This window comes from Phyllostomus hastatus, unplaced genomic scaffold (assembly GCF_019186645.2).
Source record: "Phyllostomus hastatus isolate PE091 unplaced genomic scaffold, TTU_PhHast_1.1 phas_contig_80, whole genome shotgun sequence".
NCBI classification, from domain to species: Eukaryota; Metazoa; Chordata; class Mammalia; order Chiroptera; family Phyllostomidae; genus Phyllostomus; species Phyllostomus hastatus.
This window is the reverse complement of record NW_025333960.1, coordinates 27,008,094-27,031,308: the sequence shown is the minus strand read 5'-3', so window position 1 is coordinate 27,031,308 and position 23,215 is coordinate 27,008,094. Positions and strand designations below refer to the sequence as shown.

General features: G+C 39.3%; 1 protein-coding gene across 1 annotated transcript in view; it reads right to left on the bottom strand.

Moving 5' to 3' along the window:
- Positions 1–22,372, bottom strand: part of RNF125 (ring finger protein 125) — a 34,117-nt gene extending 11,745 nt beyond the window's left edge. Inside the window, exons 1-4 of the mRNA XM_045850213.1 lie at positions 21,912–22,372; positions 9,853–10,006; positions 6,610–6,704; positions 4,000–4,090 (exon numbers count right to left, since the gene is read on the bottom strand). Coding sequence (XP_045706169.1) covers positions 4,000–4,090; positions 6,610–6,704; positions 9,853–10,006; positions 21,912–22,075 — 504 coding nt within the window. The 5' untranslated portion in view covers positions 22,076–22,372. The remainder of the gene's footprint in view (positions 1–3,999; positions 4,091–6,609; positions 6,705–9,852; positions 10,007–21,911) is intronic.
- Between the last annotated feature and the right edge of the window lie 843 nt (positions 22,373–23,215).

Below are 23,215 nucleotides of genomic sequence, written 5' to 3'. Positions count from 1 at the left end.
GTTGTGGGGTCAATCCCATCAGGGCACAAACAAGAACCAACCAAAGAATGCATAAATAAGTCAAACAACAATGGATGTTTCTCCCACGCTCTTTCTCTCTCTCTCCCTAAAACCATTAAGTAAAAAAAAATGTTTTATTAACACAATTATTCAAACAAACAAACAAACAAACAAAGAGGTGGGTATCCTAAGGAAGATTTACACTGAGCTCTAAAAGATACGTAAGAGCCAAGTAGTGACAGAAAGAGCACTATTGCAGAGAGAACAGTTAGAAAGAATGATTCTTGCTAAAATATCTTCTCTTTACCAGATAAAATACCAAATTTCTCTCAAGTGGTTTCACAATTCAATCTGAAGCATGTTGTTTGTCATTTGCCCCCTTTGAGTCTAAATTCCACTGATATGCCCTGGCTAGTGTGGCTCAGTGGATTGAGCGCCGGCCTGTGAACCAAAGGGTCACAAGTTCAGTTCCCAGTCAGGGCTCAAGCCTGGGTTGCGGGCAGATCCTCAGTAAGGGATGTGCAAGAGGCAACCACACATTAGTGTTTCTCTCTCTCTCTCCTCTCTCCCTTCCCCTCTGTCTAAAAATAAATAATAAAATATTTTAAGAAATAAAGACAGATTTTCAAAAAATTAAACATGGCAGAATATATAATTACTAAACGACAAGAACTGTTGGCTTTTATGGCTACATATCAGAAAAGTCAAAGTTCCCTAATGTTCCTAACCTACCACTCCAGTTTTGAGCAACTCAGAAAGAGATTAGTTTCTTATGGTTTGATCTCTGAATTAATTATCTGATTATTTCTGGAAGGCAGAATCACTTGTCCAAGTTTCTAACTGCCATGAAACTTCTTACACCGGGTTAGTCAGTGATGTCACTGATTCTACCTGCAGCCAAAACCAGCAATCCAGTCATCCAAAGCAGGAATTCCTTGCTAACTTCTACACAGACCCAGAATGAGCTTCAGACTCAGCCCTCCTTGCCCAGCACTTCTGCAAGTGTGTTTCAACCACATGTCCCCATTGGAGATCCCTAACCACATGAACTTCAGCCATGCTACAGTATCTACCTCAAGCCTTTTTATAGCCTCAGCATACATCTTATTCCTACTGGCTCTAGATCCTTCAGAGTGACATGAGTCTCAAGCTTTTACTCAAGAATAAAATACTAAATAGGAACTGTAAAGGTCTTCTGTTCCAGGAACCATGTCCAGATGGCCCCAGTGTATTACAGAACCACAAACCTAAATAATCTGTTCCTGCCTCAAGACCATAATAATACCCAGATCTTGTGGTAAAATTTTACCACTGACCTCCTCAGCTCCTCTCTTGGGTTCACCAACTATGAGAATACAAGGATTCCTCTAAGAAATCTCCTCTATCTATTATCCCCTCCACTCTCTTTTATTTATGAGATAAACACCATGTAAAAAAAGAGGGCTTAGTTTATATGCCTGACTCCTTTATAACTACCCTGTGAAAAAGCCATCATTACATTATCATCACCATTTTGCAAATGATGAAACAAAGACAGAGAGATTAATGGGATTTGCTGGACTTTGCACCAAAGCTTTTCTCCTCCAAAGCCTAAGTTTTTAACTACTAAATTCCATGGGCGATCTGATCCTATCATCCCTGTTTATGTCTGTCCCTAGGTTAGCTCTCTTCAACAATTTAATCATGGAAGACCCAGCTTCCATGGACCTCCTTCAGTGGCCAAATTTAGGAGCATGCGGACTGGATTTCTGCTGGAGCTGGTACATAGTACAAATGGACGTACCAGTATGTGGCCTGCCGCAGACTGCTGCTATGATGAAGTGCAAGGTCCAGCATGCCTGGTGTTCCTCCAGCCTGAGCAGCGCCCTGGGCACTATTAGTCAGGGCTCAGGCTAAGTCAAGAATGCCTTTTTTTTTTAATCCTCCCCTGAGGACATTGCTTTTAGAGAGGAAGGGAGAAAGAGAAACATCAGATGCGAGGGGATAGTCCATGCCACCTGACCTAATGTTTTTTTCTAACTTCCTCCTGCTCCCCAAGGACCTATTATAAAACTTCAGCCCAGCTCCTCCCACAGAGCAACCTGAGCAGGAAAAGCCCAGGATAAATCTCCCCTGCTCCCCCTACACGTATCAAGCCCCTAGTAAACCATTTCAAGAACTAAATGCCCAGGCCATTAGGATTCATAATAAATACCTTTGACTGTGTTGTGTGGCTTTCTCATGAACTTGCTAGTAGAGCACAGGGGTTCACCATGTAGGCCCTGGAGCCAGACGGTGTTTAAACTGTGGCTCTCCTACTTACCAGCTGTGTGACCTTACAAGTCTTAACCTCTCTGGGCCTTAGGTTACTATTTGTCAGGTGGGGATAATAATCACATCTATCTCACAGGACTGTTTTGATGACTATCTGTATCTATCTATCTATCTATCTATCTAATATACTTATGTTTCAATCTCATCCACTTCCCAAAAGGACTTTATGGGGGGAAAAAAACAACACCTAAAATCCAAATTTAAAAACTCATATATACATATATAAATGGCACATATATTTATGTATGTGTATATATGTATATATTTTATGTATATATATGCACATATACACATAAACATACATATGAAATATAAAATGACTAAAATTCAAAATAATCTTCAAGATATAATTTTGTATCTGTTAAGTGTAATTTTAAATAAATGTATACAATTTTGGACAGGTTAAGGAAAAATTAATTTACTTATAAACTGCTGATATAAGTATAAACTAATTCAAACTTTTTATATTTTGAGTTATTAAAAAGTTTGCACTCTTGGCCCTGGCTAGTGTGGCTCAGTGGATTGAGTGCCAGCCTGAGAACCAAAGGATCACTGGGGAATTCCCAGTCAGGGCACATGCCTGGGTTGCAGGCCAGGTCCCCAGTAGGTGGCGCTTGAGAGACAACCATACACTGATGTTTCTTTCCCTCTGTCCCCCTCCCCTCCCCTCTCTAAAAATAAATAAGATTTAAAAAAAAAAAAAGTTTGCACTCTTAGTCTCAGGAATATCAATCTAAGAAATTTCCTTCTAGGAAAAACATCCAATAAAAGGAGAACTTTAAATGTATAAAAATATGAATTAAAATCCTAAAAATTGGTAATAATTCAGGTGTTCAAAAATAGTAAAATGGCTAAATAAATGATGATGTACCCATTACCACTCTGCTTCATCTCACAACTATACAGAAATAAAAATTATAGAAGCTACACTGCAAAGTAGAACTAAAATGCCCAGTTGAAAAAAGGCAGCATTCACTATGAATCCAGAAAATGAAGAGCAGCATGTATATTTTATGTCCAAGACTATGAAATAAAGTAATAAACTGATTAATGAAGATAAATGACTTTCTACTGTTCATTTCTAGTGTATCTTCATGACAACTCTATTTTTGCATTATTAAAAAATGTTCTTGCCCTGTCTGGTATGGCTCAGTGGATTAAGCATCGGACTGCGAAGCAAAGGGTCACTAGTTTGATTCCCAGGGCACATGCCTGGGTTGCAGGCCAGGTCCCTGGTGGGGGGCATGTGAGAGGCAACCACACATTGATGTTTCTCTCCCTCTCTTTCTCCTTCCCTTCCCCTTTCTCTAAAAATAAATAAATAAAATCTCTAAAAAAAAAAAGAAGATAGCTTTAAAAAAAATATTCTTAACCTAAGACTTGATCATGGTTAATATACTAAAGTTAGATCTTAACTGTGCACTTTAGATCTTCTTAGTTGATCATATCCATGATTATCTGTAAGACATAATGTTGTCTAATTTCATAAATGAATGATTGCACATTAGTGATTCTTATCAGTTTCAATTCAACACTTTCACATATATTTAATGTCACAGAATTACCATAACCTTGACATAAATTATCTTTTATATCTATAAATAGAAGCCTGTCAAATGAATTTTCTAATGTGTAGACATTGCAATTTCTGCAATTAGACATTGCAGAAATATATAAAATCCTTACCACTGGTCTCCTTTCTGATCTGTGATGAGCAATACAATGATCCAGCAAGCTATGTTCATCCAATTCCTTCTGACAAAATGGGCACACACACCTGGAAATTGCACAGAATACAAATATTACTAAAATCGTTGGCAATTAAATAGTCACTTAACTAGAGGTAAAAAGTAGAATGTAGGCAGGTCTAGTTTCTAGTTATCGTTCTTTCTGATGTGATATTTTTTCCTATCCTGATAATGGTTTTGGTGCCTCAGTTTTTCTCATGAGAGATGTAAATGTGTATCCCAATTGGGACAAGCTAGAGAAACAATTCTAGTACACTTGAAGCAGCCATTCACTGAGAAACTGAGCATCAGTCCCTGTCCCTGGGTTGCTTTTTCTGTCACTTTTACATCCTCCCTTTCCCAATTTTGATTTGGGTGTTATTTGTCCTCCAACTCTGCTAGTATGTACAAGGCGGGGCAAAAGTAGGTTTACAGTTGTTTGGAAGGAAAATAATACTACAATTAATACATAATAATACAAAAACAAATTCTGTGTTTTGCGTACTCACAACTGTAAACCTACCCTGTATAACAAGTGTCAACTCACATAATTAGTATCCAGGGAAGGATGAAAAATGACCTATGACTACCCTGTTAAGTCCTCATACCTGGGAGTATTTGCCCCTTATACCTGTGCAGTCCAAAACAGTAGCCATTAGCCATATGTGTCTGTTGGGCACTTGAAATATCACTAGTCCAAACTGAGAAATGCTGAAGCATATAACACACACTGAATTTCAAAGGCTTAATATTAAAAAATGTAAAATATCTTAATTTTTATATTGATCACATGTTGAAATGATACTATTCTGGCTCTATTTGGGTTAAATAAAATGTATCAAAAATTGATTTTACTTGTTGCTTTTTATTCTGTTGGTTTGGTTATTAACATGGAAGCTTAGAATTTTTTGCTCACTTTCCATTATACAAATAACTTCCTACACCCCAAGAGTTGTACTCTAGACAAGCTCCCAGCATAAAATTTTTTAAAAATTTGAATCATGTAGTAACTTCTATAAAGCAAAGATTTCTACCTTCAATGCAAATATTAATCTATCTTGTAAGACTGATTAGTCACCAAACCTTATTTTCTGTTATTTTAATTCTTTATTATTTATAACTAGAAGAAGAAATTGGGCTTTAAATTAGCTTTCATATATTTTTAATTTTTTATAAAGCCTATCAACCTTGCAATCAAATACACATACTTTCTCAACCCACATTACCCTTCATTCCTGTTGTTCCTTGTGACCAATCTAACAGAACTCATACTCCTTAGAGCTAAAATACTCATTTAAAATTTGTAATGTCATGGTATAAAACTTATCCTATAAAACAGGTATATCTGCAAAGCAATCTCTAATAAAGCAAAAGGAATGGAGCAATGATTTAGACATCCAGGTTAAAAAGTATAAGCTCTATTCTGAGTGTATTTTTTTAAAAGATTTTATTTATTTATCTTCTAGAGAGGGGAAGGGAGGGAGAGAGAGAGGGAGAGAAACATCAGTGTGTGGTTGCCTCTCATGTGCCCCCTACTGGGGACCTGACCTACAATCCACGCATGTGCCCTGACTGGGAATTGAACCAGCAACCCTTTGGTTTGCAGGCCAGCACTCAATCCACTGAGCCACACAAGCCAGGGCTGAGTGTATTTTCTTAAAACAAGGAGAACTAACATTTTCCTTCAGGAATAAGAAAGAAATCACACTCCTACTGAATACCACTATTGGATAACTGAGTTCATAAGCAGATTTAATGGTTTCAAAGCCATTAACCTATGTGGGAGAACATATTTCTTTAAATCATTTTCTTTAGTAGAGAGGAATTCCAAATTTGTAAATATTCTGGCTATCAGGAAAATAATGACCCAGAGTTCTTTTCTTTTTCTAAAGGAAAAAAAGTTAATGATCAGTATCCTCCATTTCACCTGCTAGCCACCTCCACCCATCTTCCAGACCCCAAAACTACAGAATTCAGGATGCCTGCTAGAGGCCTATACTTCCTAGTTAGAATATATACAGAGATGTCCCTTCCTCCTTTCTAAGAAGAAACTAGCAAATGAGCTAGGGAATGAGCTGGGGAACTGAGAAGCAGTAATGGAAAAGTAAAGACAAAACCCCTCTTAATCATGACCTACTTCAGGAGTCTATTAGAAAGGGAAAAGAGCCTAACAGAAATGAACAGTTATGCATTGTGTTTTTGAATCTTCCTTAATACAAACTTCACTAAGGAAGTTTCCCTAATTTCTCCAGTGTTTGGTTGGCTCCTCCATGCGAAGTTTTTGAAGTAGAGAGAGCAAAATTCTTTCATAATTATTGCTACTAACAAATGATTATCAATAATAGGTATTGTGGTTAAGAGCTTACACATAAGTATATGCATATTTTCACAATAAAAATGTTAAATTTTCCAGCTCATTAAATTATTTTTTTGCTTTTCAGTGTCATAACATTTAAAAGGTTTTTTTCAATTACAGTTTACATTCAGCATTATTTTGTATTAGTTTCTGCATTAAATTCTTTATAGACATATCAAATTGAGCACTTAACTGTACTCTGTTAAAACAAACCTTGTTGCTGTCTCCCCAAGTTCTTGTAGTGGTCCATATTTATCTATGTACTTCTGACAAGTTCTTATATGTGCCCTCATTTCGCTGAGGCAAACCTATGTAAAAGCAAATAAAAAATAAACTCACTGTTGAAAAGGGCCTCAATGAAGCCTTATGTGACTAGCTTTATTCCTTTCATTATTTCCAAAAAGGTCATAGTGTGGGTCAGCTGATTTTAAAAGGATGCATTCATGATGACGGTACAATGAAGTTAAGGCATTATCAAGAATAACACTAGTTTTAATTTTCTCTAATACTTTAAAGGCTGAAACGTTGAGTTATTAAATTTGGTCCTTCTTTCTAGAAAGCATATGTCCTTTAAAGTGGAAAGGTGGAAAGGCATAGATTAACTCAAATTTACATTTTTGCAATGACATTGTGTAAAATGATGATGGAAAAAAGGAAGTGGGGAAAGAAAAAGGGGAGAGGAAAAAGAAATAGAGGGAGGAAAGGGGAAAAAAAGAGAGAGAAAGGAAAACAAAGAGAGATAAGAAGAATAAATGGATGGATTTTAGACATGTCCATAGTAAGTAAAAAGAAACTCTGTGCCTCAGGGAAAGATATAAATACCATGGTTTTATAATATATCTAGTAGCATCACATGAATTCACAATACACAGTATACTTAATGGCCCCATTAAGAACACACATGAAAGACAGCTCTTGCAGTCCATTTTTATCAAGGCTGAATAAAGAGTCCTTGTTCCTCCAGATATACATTCAGAGACCCCTAACCATGAGGGATCTGTTGCTAAATAACACATATTCTACTCAATGTTTCATTAGAAACTCTGATAAGATCTTGTGCTAAAGGAAGCTTTGACAGCTGTGGTAAGGTGGCCAACGCACACTGCTTCATTCTGCCCAAGCTACGGAAGTTAAACCTCAAACTTGAAATCTACCACGTCAAGGAAACGGTTATAATTGCTTAACAAAAGACCAAAAATAAAAGCAAACCCTTGCTTTACAAGTATCCACCTAAAAGCTGTAAAAACTAGAACTTATCTAGGTAACTGTCTTGAAACCGAATGTTATACAATCTTTAACATACAACTTGGCCCATTAATACTCTCTCATTCCTTCACTACTTGTGTTAAGTTTCTTCCTCTTTGTATTGCTTTATCAACACAGCAAAGCATTCCTTACATAAATTAGCAACTTGGGGACTATATACTGACAAACGAGCTGATAAATTCATACAGTGGCTACTCTAGAGACAAAATTACCTAAGGCACTGTAAGAGATGACAGAAGAAACATAGCCACTGTTTGCTGTAAAGGTGCTTCTAATCAAATGGGAAGGAAAAAAAGATATGAAGACAAGTGGAGAGGAAGCTGTTTGGTACCAGGGACTGGAATACAAAAGCCTCATGGAATGCCGCTCTGGCCTGGATTCTCCAGAGCAAATAGAGTCTAAAATGGCTCTAGAAACAACAGCAGTATTCCTGGCAAGACAAATAACATAAAACAGAAGAGATGGATACAAGAACTACCTCAAAGGAAAATGCAAAAACACTTGGGAAGAATCAGAAATGAGGGGGCAGGGGTTGAAAAAGGAAGGGGATTTCCACCCAGGATAACTGAGAGCGCCCAGGTCTTGTTTGTGACAGACATCAAAGGCAGGATAAAGAACCAGATGGTAAAATAATACCCCAAGTTTGATTTGTGCATGTTAAATTTTATATGATGACAAAAATATCAAAGTAAAAATAAGCAATAGTCTATTACGATGGATATAAATATCCATTGATTTTGAGCATTTCCTATGTTTCAAACTGTGCTAAGAGCCATAAGTTTTATCATTTACCTTTAAAACCATCCTGTGACACAAACACTACCCTTTTCCTTCTTTTCCAGAGATAAACAAAAACTTAGATCAATAACTTGCCCAAAATCACAAAGAATATGTGAGAGAATTGGAGTTTGGTCCCAGGATATATGACCCCAAAGACCATGCATGAATTCTGTCTGTAGTCAGAAAGCCATGAATAGGTCACTGAGTCTCACATAAATATACAGAAAAAAGCAAAACTGCATTAAGCACTTACTATATGCAAGTCACTTTTCAAAGTGCTGAGTACACAGTTGCCAATAAAACAGACACAGTCCTTACGTTCATGGTACTTAAACCTGGTGGGGGTAACTGGCACAAATTAAAGGACCATGAAAACATAATTACAAGTGGTGATCAGTGTCATAAAGGGAATACAGAGGGCTAAGACAAAGTATAACAGGCTATAATGCAGGTTAACCATCAAGAAACAGTCTCTAAAGCAATTTAGATCTTTAGTACATAATCTTTCTTTTGGGCTCTAGACTGGTACATCTAAATATCCTCTACTTAGCAGTTCAAATCTTAACATATCTAAACTCTGTGGCTTCTTCTCCGAACCTGATCCCCACCCATTTCAGCATCTTCACCTACTCAGAAACCCTGCATTTTTGGCACTTCACTCTCACTCACCCCCACATGCAGTCAATTACCAATTTCCTTTTATTCTCTCTCCGAAATACACCTTGAAAAAACCAAACCTCGTACTTCATACCTGACACTAGCACTCTAATCCTGCTTCCTTACCTGATCCATCCTGACAGCCGCCTCGTTGGCTTCACCAATCTTGCTTTGTCCGCCCCCCTCAAACCACTGTCCACGCACATGCTAGAGCAATACCCTCAAAATATAAACCCCATCAAAAGCTTACACTTTTTCTGTGACTCACTATTGCATTTGAGATAAAATCTAGACAGAACCTTTTGTGTGGCCTCCAAGACCTCACATGATCTAACCATGTATCAAAGGATTAAAACTGCAACCAGGAAGACATATCAAAAGAGATAAACACTGCAAAACCCAGAAGGCCACAGGTGCAATTATGCCACTGGATTTGATAATAAAGTTATTCATTGATGGGCTGCAACAAAGTAGCAGGAATGGAGGTCCCACAATAGGGGATCATAAAAATCATGGGAAGAGAGAAAATGGAGGTGGCCAATGAAAGCATCTGTTTGAAAAATTAGGTGATGGTAGAAGTCAGGTGACCATTTTCCTGCAGCATACACATATGAAATTGGAGAGAGGCTCAGACAATAAGCTTTAGGAAGTTAGGGCAAGATGAGGTCAAAGGCATAGGCAAAATGACTAGCTGCATAACAATTTTCTCAGTGGTCTAAGCTGGTAACCAGGAGTACAGACAGGGTCCCTTACCAGGGTGTCACACTCGGTACAATTCTGGTACTCTGACTTCATTCTTTTGGCCACATCCGTGGCTGGAACTCCTTCTGAAGGAAGGTATGCCCGGCAGTAGGGACAGGTCCACTTGTTGCTCTTCAGACTGGTAGCAATACAGGAACGGCAGAATCTGCCCAACACAAAACACAAATACACAACTTTCCTCATAACAAAGCCACCGTTACATGTTCATTTGTGTAAACTGTATTTTAATAACACCTTGTATATTATGAACTGTACTACCATTTGCACCCTGCACTGGTCAGAATCTCCTACCTCCCCCCAGTAAGACTTCTCTGGGATCACATGTTCTCACCACTTGCACTGCACACATTTAAACAAAAGAACCCAGGCCACGTAGTGAAATAGTATTCCTGTACTTGGAGTTAAAATGATAACCCAAAGGATATCTGCTATATTCTTTCTTTCCTTTAATCCTACTTTACCTAAAATTTTTTTTTGGAAGATAAATTCTCTGGTTTATTTAAAAATGGTCCTAACAAAATTTTAACAGAATCAACAGAATTGACAGAATATCTGGCCCATTTATGGGAGCTGTTGAAGGTTAAGTGCACACACGGAAGGCAAAATGAGCACTTAGGTAGGTGATACACATTAGCACAGTCTGATGGCTCTTAAAGCACTCAGCACGTAACAGCTCTGTGGGAGTACTAATACCTGGGAAAAGTTATTAAGCTTTTAAAAATTTAAGTATACTATACTTGCTGAAAGGTTCACATATAGTAAGTACACAGTTCAATGAAATTTCACAAACCGAACACTCAATTATACCAGCCGTTACTGATTCCTAAAAATACTCTTTTCTGCATTTATTATTTAAGAAAAAAATCTTATTCGCACACAAAGGATGCTGACGTTTGCAAAGTGCTTGAGGCATTTGCTTGCTGTTTATGCCTACCCATGTCCGTTTCCCCTTTTTCTTGAAATAGCATCCTTGTTTTGTTCTGCTGGGGCTATACCTCTTACATACAATCCGGCAGGATCTCAATCAAGGTGTCCACCAGCCCTGGCCAGGTAGCTCAGTTGGTTAGAGGACTGTCCCCATATGCTAAGGTTGCAGGTTCACTCCTTGGTCAGGGCACATACATGAATCAACAAATGAATGCATAAATAAATGGAACAACAAATCAATGTTTCTCTCTTTCTCTCTCTCTCTTAAATCAATCAATAAAAAATTTTTAAAATAGGTGCCCACCACCCTCTGCTGAAGGCAAGAACACCTGAAGTAGGCCAGACTAGGTGAACTCTCTCTCTGGAAGATGAGTGGTAAACAGAGTGACATAAAGATGGATTCAGGAACAACTTGATGGGACTGTCCTCTTTACTCAGAACCCCAGATCTGCCTAGGTTTCTACCCTTTTCTTCCTAGGTGTTTGTTATGATTGCCATTTGGTAACTTTATTTTGATATAATTTCAAACTCAATACACTGGTTTTTTAATAAAAATTTTTCAAACACTTTTAAAAATACCTTACTTCAAGGCTTTCTTCCTCTTAGAAATATGCTGACGCCTTTCCCTTCTTTCCCTCCTTCCCCCCAGGGGAGTTACCTTTGCCTTTCTCTCTCCTCCATTTCAAGGGCCCTTCTTTTGCATCTGTAACTGGTTTCTGGAGCCCAAACAGCTCAGCTGACTCACTTCTACCACCTCTAACTTAAAAACTTTCACTTATACTTTGAAACAAACAAACAAACAAAACTAAGACAAAATAAAATACCTTAATTAACAAGCCCCTAAAGAAAGATGATTATTTCCATGTACAGATGAGGAAACAAAAGTCTGCAAGACTACATCTACAGAAAGTTTAAGCTGGGGTTTTCTGACCCAGATTGCGGTGACCTTTCTCTCTGCCACCACAGCTGGCCCAGTCAGAAAGAGCAGTATCCTTGCTGGAGTCAGGATACCTAAATCCTCTGTTCCATTGTATTTTTCTCTGCCTCACGATTAATTTTAAGTTCTAAAGCACAATCTGCCCTTGCATTTCTTTAAGTCCTTAAGAGTTGATTCTCAAAATGTATGCTTTAAAGAGTATTTATTAAGATGGTCCAAATGTTCAACTCGTAATTAACATTTCTAATACAATACTATGGTTCTGACATGATTTGTTTACATAATTTAGGAACAAGCAGATAACCCTTTGTTTTGTTTTGTTTTTAGCTAAAAGTCTTCCCCCTTTTCTCACAATGTATTTGAGTTTTATGCCAGCACAAGCAGCAAACTAACGCTGGTGGCAAGCCCTGTGGTGGGCACTGACAAACACGGCCTCATTTAGCCCTCACAGTAACCCTAAAATGTTGCTCTGCATTCTCTTCTCTTGATTGATAGCAAGCTGAGGTTCAGAGAGGTGTAACAACTTGCTAAGGTCACACAGCCAGAAGACAGTTGTACTTTTCTCCTAAGTTTCAAGAGAAGCGTAAAGTTTGTAGTCTTTTTAAAGACACTATTTCCTCCCAGTGATAAGCAGAAGTGGCACAATTATATATCATTGATGTACCTGTATAAACCAGTGGGCTTCACATACAGTACATTTCCGCTGTCATTCTGTAAATGTTTTGCACAAGTTTTTGTAACCACAACAATGGAAATGCCTGGTAGATAATTGTGAAAAGTAGCACACTTAAACCATTATTTAATCAAGTCACCTCACTATAAGCCCCCTACATCTCTCTGTACAGTGCTGTTACATGGGGTATGAAACTCTCCAATGAGCAGTATATAGATGTTACTACTGTGTTACAGGAGATAGTAGTTGCAAATCTGGTAAATTAGTCAATTAGCTGTACTCATTTTAATAAAAATGGTTATTAAATGGAGAAAACACAAGGCCAAGGTGTTTTGGAACAGATTGAATTTATAGATTATGAATGTGTAAAAACCACAACTTTTGAAAGGAATTGGATGCTACTGCAGCTCAGGTCTTACTTTCTGGGGTGCAAAAACAAGATTGCAGACCTCCTAAATTAAAAAAACCTGACATTAAAATTCTCTCATTAAAGGTATAGTTATTAAATTCAAGTAATGAGAGCTAGAGAAGTTAACATCCCCGCCTTAATACATTAGCATAAAAAGTACACAAGTGATCGAACATTTCATGAATTATCTAATTAGAATCCACACAGGGCTATCCAAGTTTAGGTGATATATATTATAAAACAAGGCCCATAGATAAGATGACTCAAAACTAAAATCTCTTAGAAGGCAAAGTATAGACGTGTATGCAGAGCTACTTTTAGGTCTGCAGATATATACAAACATCTAAGATAAAGAAAATAAACATTTACCCACCTGTTGGAGAAGTGGGAAACTGGAAAGAAGGGGCATAAAGTAGTAAGAGGGCATGTTCATTGCCAAATTTTAAGTTTGAACCATACGACCACACTACCTGTGCAACGAACAATTCTTTAAAAAAATATATACAGGTGCTGCCTTGGCCTTGCAATACTAAGCCCCTGTATTTACCCAAGAGAAATAAAAACTACGTTCAGTTGTACACGAATATTCATAAGGAATATTTCATAATAGCCCCAAATGATAAATAACCCAGGTATCCATCTACAAGAAAATGGGTAAACAAACCACAGCATATGCCTACAATGGGATACTATACAGAAATAAAAAGAACAAACTACTGATACAAGCTTCAACATAGATGAATCTCGAAGACATACTGAATAAAAATACGCCAAACATAGCAGAGTGCATCCTGTAAAATTCCATTTATACAAAGCATTTGAATAGGTGAAACTGGTCTATGGCAGAAAAAAAATCACAACAGTAGTGACCTATGGGGGTACATGGACAGGGATTGGCTGGGAAGGAGCATGAGGAAACTATCTCTTGAAAATACTGTAGCCCTTGATAAGGGTTTAGATTCAATATTTGTTAAAATTCAGCAAATGTTATACCTAGGATGTATGCATTTCAGTTATGTATAATTTACCTTAAAAAACAAACAAACAAATATTGAATTCTGGTTAATATTATGCATACTAATATGAGAAAGAATCAGAGTGTGCTAATGTTTATAACCTACCCTGAAATACATCAAAAAATAAGATGAAGCCTGGCTGGCGTAGCTCAGTGGATTGAGCGCAGGCTGGGAACCAAAGTGTCCCAGGTTCGATTCCCAGCCAGGGTACATTCCTGGGTTGCAGGCCATAACCCCCAGCAACCGCACATTGATGTTTCTCTTTCTATCTATCTCCCTCCCTTCCCTCTCTAAAAAATAAATAAATAAATAAAAATAAGATGGATTAATGGATGGATATGTATGCCATAAAGTGAGAGAAAAAAGCAAATGTAGCAAAATTAACAATGGTAGAACCTAGGTAGTGAATATATGGGTGTTCACTGTACAATTATATCAACTTAACTGTACATTTGAAAATTTTTACAATAAAATGCTAGGGAAATGAACCACCTTACTATGACTTACATTTTCATTACTCCTGAGAAAAATTTAGTTTGGATATTAGAAAAGGAAATGTTTGAAGAATGAGAGACTTGAAATTTACAATAGAATGTGACTTGAAGACAAAAACATTTTTAAGAATATTTTTACGGGCATTCAAATCCAGTGTGAGGAAAAAGTTACATTGCATTTATGATTATTTAAGTAAAAGTGCACTGAACAGCCCTGGCTGCTGTGGCTCAGTGTACTGAGCGCTGGCCTGTGAACCAAAAGGTCACTGGTTCGTTCCCAGTGAGGGTGCATGCCTAGGTTGCAGGCCAGGCCATCAGCTGTGGACAAGTGAGAGGTGACTTATTGATGTATCTCTCATATACTGATGTTTCCCTCCCTCTTTTTCTCCCTCCCTTTCACTCTCTCTGAAGAGACAGTAAATAAATGTTTTTTTTAAAAACAAGTGCACTGAACAATTTGAAATCTAATAAAAGACTGAAGAGACAAAACACAAAACTCTTTAGAAATGAACCTGTGTGGCTTTTAGTGAGAACAATTATCCCAGGGTCATAATGAAGACTTTATGAGAGAATGCATAAATCCGCACACATCTCCCAATACCCAACTGTGTAAGCATACATTCAGCAGCAAAATTTTTAGTGATAGCTTACTATTGCCAGGCCGTGTTTGACAGGCCAGAGATGAAACCAGTGCAGTGCATCAGGTTCCTGTTCTCAGGGTTCCAGAATGGGGAGGGGAGTAGGCAGGCAAATGACAAATGCTTTGAGAAGACTAAAACAGTTGACAATAAAAATGGAGTGGGTGGGGCAGAGGGAGCAGTTAGATGATATTTGAAGGCATCGATCTTGGGAAGAGCTGGGAATGGTTTTCCAAGCTGCAAACAAAAGGTACAAAAGATAGGGACCAGCTTACTGGGGTACTGAAAGCCAAAGTAATCAGAGATTAATTACTGTGAGAGAGTAAGTAGGTAGGAGACAAACCATAAAGCCATAGCTAAGACTGATGGGGAGGCACTGGAGGGTTTTCAACATGACTTGATTTACGTTACACAGATCACTGGTTCCTGTGTCAAGAATGGATTCCAGAGGTACAAGAGCCACAGCGAGGGGCCCAGGTTTAAGTCAGTTGTAATAGTTTAAGACAGGAAGGTGGCTTAGACCAGCAATGTAACGTTAGACAGTCCAAGGCGACACATAGATTTAGAATTTCTTTTGGAAGAGGAAAAAGGACTTGCAACATACCAAATGACAACAAATACATGCCCCCATTATGCTAAGTGAAAGAAGTTGAACACAAAAGACTACTTACAGTATGATTCCAAACTTATTGACAAGCAGATGAGGTTGCCTGGGACCAAGGGTCTGGGAAGGGGATCGACTGCAAAGATTCTGAGGGAACATTTTAGGGAAATGAAACTGTTGGTTCTTGTGTGTGAGGACAGTTACAGGATTTACATATAATTACCCAAATTCATCCACCTGTACCTTTTGTGTGAACTGTACTATAACACTTCAATAAAGCTAAAGAACAATAAACAAAATAAAAATGCCCCAGACAACAGGTCAGTGACAAGAGCACTGCATGGACAAGATCATAGAAATACACGTACAGCACAGAGCCATTCCGAAGCTGGCAGGCCCCCCTCCTACTCAGCTCCAGGCATACAGTAGCTACTCAGTAAACTGAAATCACTAAATTAGTTATGAGGAATTTCCCAAGGGGAACCTTCTGGGCAGGGCCCAATGTTCCCATGAATAAATAAGAGTCCTATGTCCTTCTGGAAGTACCCAAGGGACAGAAATAAACACAAACCTAAGGAAATAAGGGATTCCTATTTGTCTACCCTCTCTCCCACTCCATAATGTAGTTCAGAATGATGAATTATAAAAGGCATAATCAGAATGAGTATTTTTCAGTGAAAGACAGGAGCTGAAGATGAAAGCCCTCAACTGCATGTTTTTTTAAGTTGTATCTTCTATTTGTTTTACTTTAAAGATATTATTTATTAATATTTTAGAGAGGGGGAGGGAGAGAAAAAGAGAGGGAGAGAAACATCAATATGTGGTTGCCTCTCGCACACCCCCTACTGGGGACCTGGGCCACAACCTAGGCAAAGGCCCTAGACCAGGTATCGAACCGGTGATCCTTTGATTCACAGGCCGGTGCTCAGTCCACTGAACCACACCAGCCAGAGCAATTTATTTTTACTTACTGAATTTATTGGAGTGACACTAGTTAATAAAATTATATAGTTTTCAGATGTATAATCCTACAACATATCATCTGTATATTGTATTGTGTGTTTACCACCCAGAGTCAAGTCTCCTTCCATTTAAATGCATGGTTTTTAAGACCAGTTCAATGTTTTCAAAAATTCTGAATGAGGTGCACTGCTTTAAAATCAGATTCCACACACAAAGGCAAATTTCTGGCTTCTCTTGAAAAGCTAACCAACCTCCTGCAACCCTGGACTCAATTTCCAAATGGCCATATGGGTTGGTGGCCCCTCCCGTGGAGTAGTCACCCTCCACAATCATTTGTACCACTTGCAGCTCAGCTCTGTTGAGTTTACTGGTCCTAAAGAAACCAATTAAGAACTAGATAATGACTCCAAGACCTCTGCAACCAGCTGGAAACATAACTACCCCACTCCCGTTGGTTATCCTATTAACCCCTTTCTGTTTCCCCAAATTAAGGGATTGGTGAAGAGGTCAACGATGTATAGGAGGGAAACAGGAAGAGTTGTTGAAGCCACTGGGTAAAATTATGTACCCAATCTGAAGAGGTAAAGTGAACCTAAGTATAGATTTAAAGAGGAAAGAGATGCATTAAAGACTTTATGAGCCACGGAGTAGATAGGCAAAATGACTTCCCAGAGGTGCTCCCCAAATGTGGTTCTGGAAGAAGCCACTGGTAACACATGGCCAGTCTAAACATTTGATTTTTGTTCTCAGCACCAGGCTGCCTCAACTGTGGGCATACCAATATGGAGCAGATGAAAGTCTTGAGCTGGCTTGGTGAGCTTGAAAATGTGAATAGAGTAAGGGGATATGCTATTGTTATTCAAAGTGACTGACGATAAAAAGTCTCAGGCTAAAATATTCCAATATAGGGCAATAAAGACACAGTCACACACATCACTCCCTCTAATAATGGATCAGTCTGGACAGGTCCAAAGGCAGCTATTAAAGCACAGGCTCCTCCAGCCAGGAACTGCCCCACACGAATCCCTTTGATATGCTTGTGTATTCAATTAGGTTACACTCCCAGGGAGTCATTCAGAAAATGACTGTGCATTTCTCTACACTCCATTATGTGTTGATTTTAAATTTAACCCTAAGGCAAATTTTATTTCCTTTTACTTGACATCTTAGAGGGATGTCTTTCTATATCCCTCAAACACTGTCCTCAACTTACTGTATCTCACTGTCATTTAAAAAGGGTTATCTAAGGCTGTGCTTCTCAAACTTTAAAGTGGATACTAATCACCAGCGCATCTTGTTAAAATGCAGATTCTGATTCATGAGATCTGAAGTGGAGCCCCAAGTACTGCAATACTGCTGGTGCAAGGACCAAGGTTCTAACGAGAATCTGGGCATAAAACTCAATCTGCTACAGTGTTTAGATGCTGTTTGTTAGAGAATACATAGTTTAATAAATCCCTAATGCTTAATTTGCCTATGACAACACTAACGTTGCTAAGTAAACACAGAGCCATCCAACCACCAAATGAGGCAAATTTCAGGCCAGCTTAATCACATCTTTCTGCAATTCTCAATAATACAAGCACAGAAGAGTAACCCTATAAAAGGAATAAATAGGGTTCAAGAACTATCATGGGATTCCTGTGTCTATTATTCAAACTACATATCATTAGCTGGCTGGCACTATGGAGTGGTTGTACCCACTTGAGGGATGTTCACCAAAGTATCCAAACTGCATTTTGTTTTAGAGTTGTTCATTAATTCAACTAACATCCAACACCCATTAAGTGCCAGACCTTAAAGGAATGGCAACATGGAAAGTAGCACTCCTTTATCAGAGCAATGGTTCTCAAGAGTTTTCTGAACAGTGATGATATAAAAAACTCCACTCATCCCATTTCAACCGACACTTACCCAAGTACCTTGGGAGAAGGAGGCATCCTATATGCATTTGTTTTTAGCATCAAGAGACTGGATGGTTCATATTTAAACTGTAAAGTTTCATCTGAAGTCAAATAACAGGTCAAACTTTACATTGATGATAATTTGTAATCACAGGGGAACTTCCACACAGACCCACTACCTCAATTCAACTACCTGCATCTATGAATGAAAGCACTGATGTGTATTTCCAGGTCAATTTAAAACTCATCAGTTGATTTTTGAACTCTATTCAGAGAATCACTAATTCTATGTAGGCCGTATTGCTTATACTTGACCACAAATGGAACGTTTCAATCCATTTACTTAAAAGCATTTCAGAATGATCTTGAACCATTGCATTAAAAAAAAATGGACAAATTGTGTGACACAGAGCAATTTAGGTAATCCAATCAGTTCAAAGAAGATGTGGCTCTTTGTATTCTCCAGCTAGTACTCAGCTCTGTCGGTCAGTTCTCCACCTTAGTCCTTTTTAGATAACTCCCTTACCTCCAGTTCTGATCTCTTTCCCCAAACCCAGTGTCCCAGTGCCTCTGGGGTATTTCTACTTGTATATCACCCCATGGGCCTACTGTACTGTCAACAAGCCCAATCTCAAATTCATTAACTTCCTCTTGAGCTAAACTCTGCCCCCTTTATCTCAGTCACTTGTTTGGGAGCTGTCTTGGACTTCTTTCCTTGTATCATTCACATCCAGTTGGATAACAAATGTCTTTGAATATTTCTGAGTATTTCTTTTAAATGTAAATCAGATTCCCTTTAAGTTTCATTTACACAGCTTTACTTATCTATTCTCTTTCCTGTTTCAATAACAGACGATAAGGCAAAGATAAAGAAGCCTCCTACCTTCAAGCATTATTTTTACAATTGATACAGTGATATAAATAAAGTCATTTTGAGATGCTGAAACTTTAAAATGGAACTTCTTAAACTGCACCTTTTCTGGACCAGTTTATTCCAGAAGAAATATAGAGATAAGAAATAATAACCCTTCAGGGGTTTTTGCTTTGTGAAATGACTTTGAAGGAAATACAGACTATGTTCTGAGCCTATATAATAAATATGGGCTACTTGTACATTTTAAATACTCATAAAATTCCATTACTCATCCTATTTTACAAATGAAACAGATTCAAAGAGCTCACATAGCTGATCAGTAGCAGAGATAAATTTCAAATCCTGCTTCCCTATCAAGCCCTCTGTTTTTACTACATCACAATTAAACTTATAAAGTGCTATACACATATTCACTCAAGATAATATTGTTGCCATCATTGTACTTGATTGGCTTGAAAAGGTTTATAAATATAAATTAGCATAAATGACCTATTTCAACAAGTTTGAAAATTAGCTTCAGTATAGGATAATATAGAGAGGTTTCATCTCCACTTCTTCATCTTCCAATTAAGTTCAATGGAAGAGAGTAATTGATCTAGGAAGTACAAAATAGTATCAATAATACTCACCATCACCAGTGCAGAAGGAACTCTAATTAACATTTACAAAGTGGAAGGGGCCCAAGTAAATTTGCCAAAAAGAGGAATATGGAAATTCTGCCCACAGCCAGAACAATGGACATAGATTTGTCAAAACAAAGAACAGTGAAGTGAGGGAAAGCCATTCATCCAGCCCTTGTTGTTACACTTCATGACTGCTTTTCCAGTGGCTGGTTTCCTATTCACTCTAACAAGGAAAAAGATTATACAAGACTTAACATTTTGCAAATGTATACTATCCTTTAGCAGAAGCAAAAGCACTGAATACAGTAAGTTACAGCATTCAAAATCCAAAGCAGGAAAAACAATCTCCAATCAGGTAACAATCTCCAGTATCCAACAGCAAAGCTGCTCATTTCAGGTCTACAATAGAAATCTTCAAGACTTGATAACCACTGTACATTTCTGGTGCAACTATAAAGTTTTAATGCTAAATTTAAACAAAGCTGTTACTACCCTGAACAAATCAATGTGTTTTATTCTGTTAGGCAACATCACCTTGGTTTCCATATTGGCCTTAGGACAGTAAATCAATGAACTACATCTGGACAGCTGGGAAACATCAGTTATCAGACAGGAGGTGAATCTGTCTAGAGTTTAAAGTACAAAGCTGAAACAACAGGCCCTGAATACAGCCACGGAATATTATGACCAAGACACTCCTTATTTCAACATTTTGTAGGCTAAAGATTTTCATCACCATGGCTCACTGCTGTGCTTTTCAGTGGTGAAACCACTTCTCACATACTAGGCTACAGGTGTCAAGGACCACGGGAATCGTTTAGAAAATATGTTGGGCCCTTAGAATTTGGTACTCCTTTTTTACGGGGAAGGCAAAAGCACTTACTAGTCTCTGCAGTTATTGCTGGGGAGCTTCATCTAACTATAGTTCGTGGGCGGTCCAAAAAACACATTAAGTGGGCTTCCGCTCTTGCTCTATGCAATCCCCGCTCCCACACACAGTCACCTACCTCTGCACCCCTGAAAATAAAGCTTCTAAGTAAACAAACACAACTTCACAGGCGCAACTCCCACTGCTAGTTACTTAAGCACGCATTTAAGAACGTGCCAATTTTTATAGATATTTTGTTTTTATTTAAACTCTTCTTAGAAACTACCACAGCTGACCTCCAACACCGAGTTGTAGTTACACAGCACATGATTTTTAAGACAGTTATTTTTACCCACACTTTCTACCGATGTGCGGAAGCGGTGTGTACTGCAGGTAGTCACAGTCTCCTGGGTTTTAAATGCCTACATCTACCAACCGGCTTTGTGCTAACGTTCAAGCTCCAGATCCTACCCGGACAGGTTGGTAAACTCTTAAAACTACAGTTAACCACTTGGACGTTCCGGTTTCACTAGACGATCTCGAAAGGGTGTAGGTGTCAGTATTGGGAAAGGGACATGGGGGTTGGAGTGGAAGGACAATTTGCACAGGTCCTTGTTTGCTCAAGAGAGTCAAGCCTCAGCAGCGTTCTGGAACACGTGCACACCGCCAAAAAACAAAACTGACCAGGGTGGGGGAGGGGAGGGAAACACAGCCGGATTAACGGAGTTCAGCGGGATAACTGTGCTCTGAGGGGAGCTTACTGCCTTGTGCCAAGGCGGGTGCTGGTTCTCCTGCCAAGATCATCCTCCCCTGCCAGCTGGCGAATCCTGGCTCTTGGCGGGTCCCGCGCCTCCCGGGATTCCCATCCTTGAGGCTCCGCACCTGGGCTTCGGGAAGAAGCATTTCTAAGAAGACTGCAAGGGCCCGCTTTTTTGTTGTTTTTGCCTACTGAAATCCTGTGTCACCTTCCGATTGGGCATTTTTTTCCTGTGGCCCGCACTTGACAGGTCCAGGTTTCTTTCTGCAGGCTTATTAATATCCCCTCCCCATACTCTCGGCTCCCTCAACATCGCCCACCCCACGGGGGTGGGCGAGAAAAGCGCGCTCCCCTGGCACTTACACGTGGCCACAGCGGGTCCGGACAGGCTGGTGCAACACCTCGAGGCACACGGAGCAGTCGAAGGACGTGAGGGGCAGCTCTGGGGCTCCTCTGCGCTCCAGGGCCCGTGGGGTGGCAGAGGCGGGCGGGGATTTACCGCTATCGCTGCTCAGCACGGAGCCCATCGCTGCGCGTCTCACCCGGACAGCTGCCAAGAGCTCAGTGCCTACTGCCGGGTTGTTTTGTTGTCCTGCGGTGGAGGAAGGAAGTCCCGGCCCAGCTGCGATCGCCGCCTCCCAGCGCGTCCAGCAATCGCAGCCTACAAGCAGTCTCAGTCGCAGCGCCCAGCCTCGGTCTCGGGCAGTCGAAGTGCGCGGCTGGAGTCTGACATTGCCTTTGAGTGCTGCCTTGCTTGGTTGAGGAGCGGGGGCGGAGGCGGCAGCCGCGCTGTGCAAGCTGCAACTTCTCGTGGTCCTGCGAGGATTGAAACCTGAAACCGCAACTGCAGAGCAGACGACCCGGTTCAGCAGTGAAGCTTCCAAGCGGTTGTGCACATCCACCTTCCCCAGGGTCGAAAGTTAAGGAAAAAGCAGGCCTAGTCATGCTTTATGGGAATCAGAGAACACCCACTTGCAAGGTGGTGGTCTCATTAATCCTGCACTGTTGTAATCATAATAGGCTACAAAGACGATCGCTGACTGAACATCTCCTAAGACAGGTCTAATCACTAGCTTAGTCATCTAATCAATACTCCATTAATGGAGCAATAGCATGGAGTAGTGGAGCGAGTTCTGAAGACCCCCGTTCGAATATCAACACATCGAATGCCAATGCAAGACAGGAATTCTCTAGCTAACTTCTTCGATCCCCCTTTCTTCGACTCAGGATCTATTGCTATTGCTTGTATGCTCTGTCCCGTCCTCTTTTAAACAGAACCAAATATGTCATTTATTAATTCATGCATTTAATAAGACTTATTAAGTGCCCACTGCATGCCAGACTCCACTCTGGTAATGGGACCCACTTTCCAACAAGCAAAATCCAGCTCTCTACAGAACTGGAAACAAACAAAAAACAAACCCCAAAACCCCAGCCCTGGTGGGGATGCTCCGTTGGAACTTCCAGTTCTCCAAGGATGCAGTTAGATGCCTAGTCAGGACACATGAAGGCATCAACCAATGACTGCATAAATGGGTGGAGCAACAAATCAATGTTTCTCTCTCTCTGTCTCTGTCTCTCTGACTCTCTCTCTCTCAAAAAAAAAATCAATAAAAATTTAAAAAATTATTTTGAGATAGTTTCATATGCTTACTAAGAAGTAATAC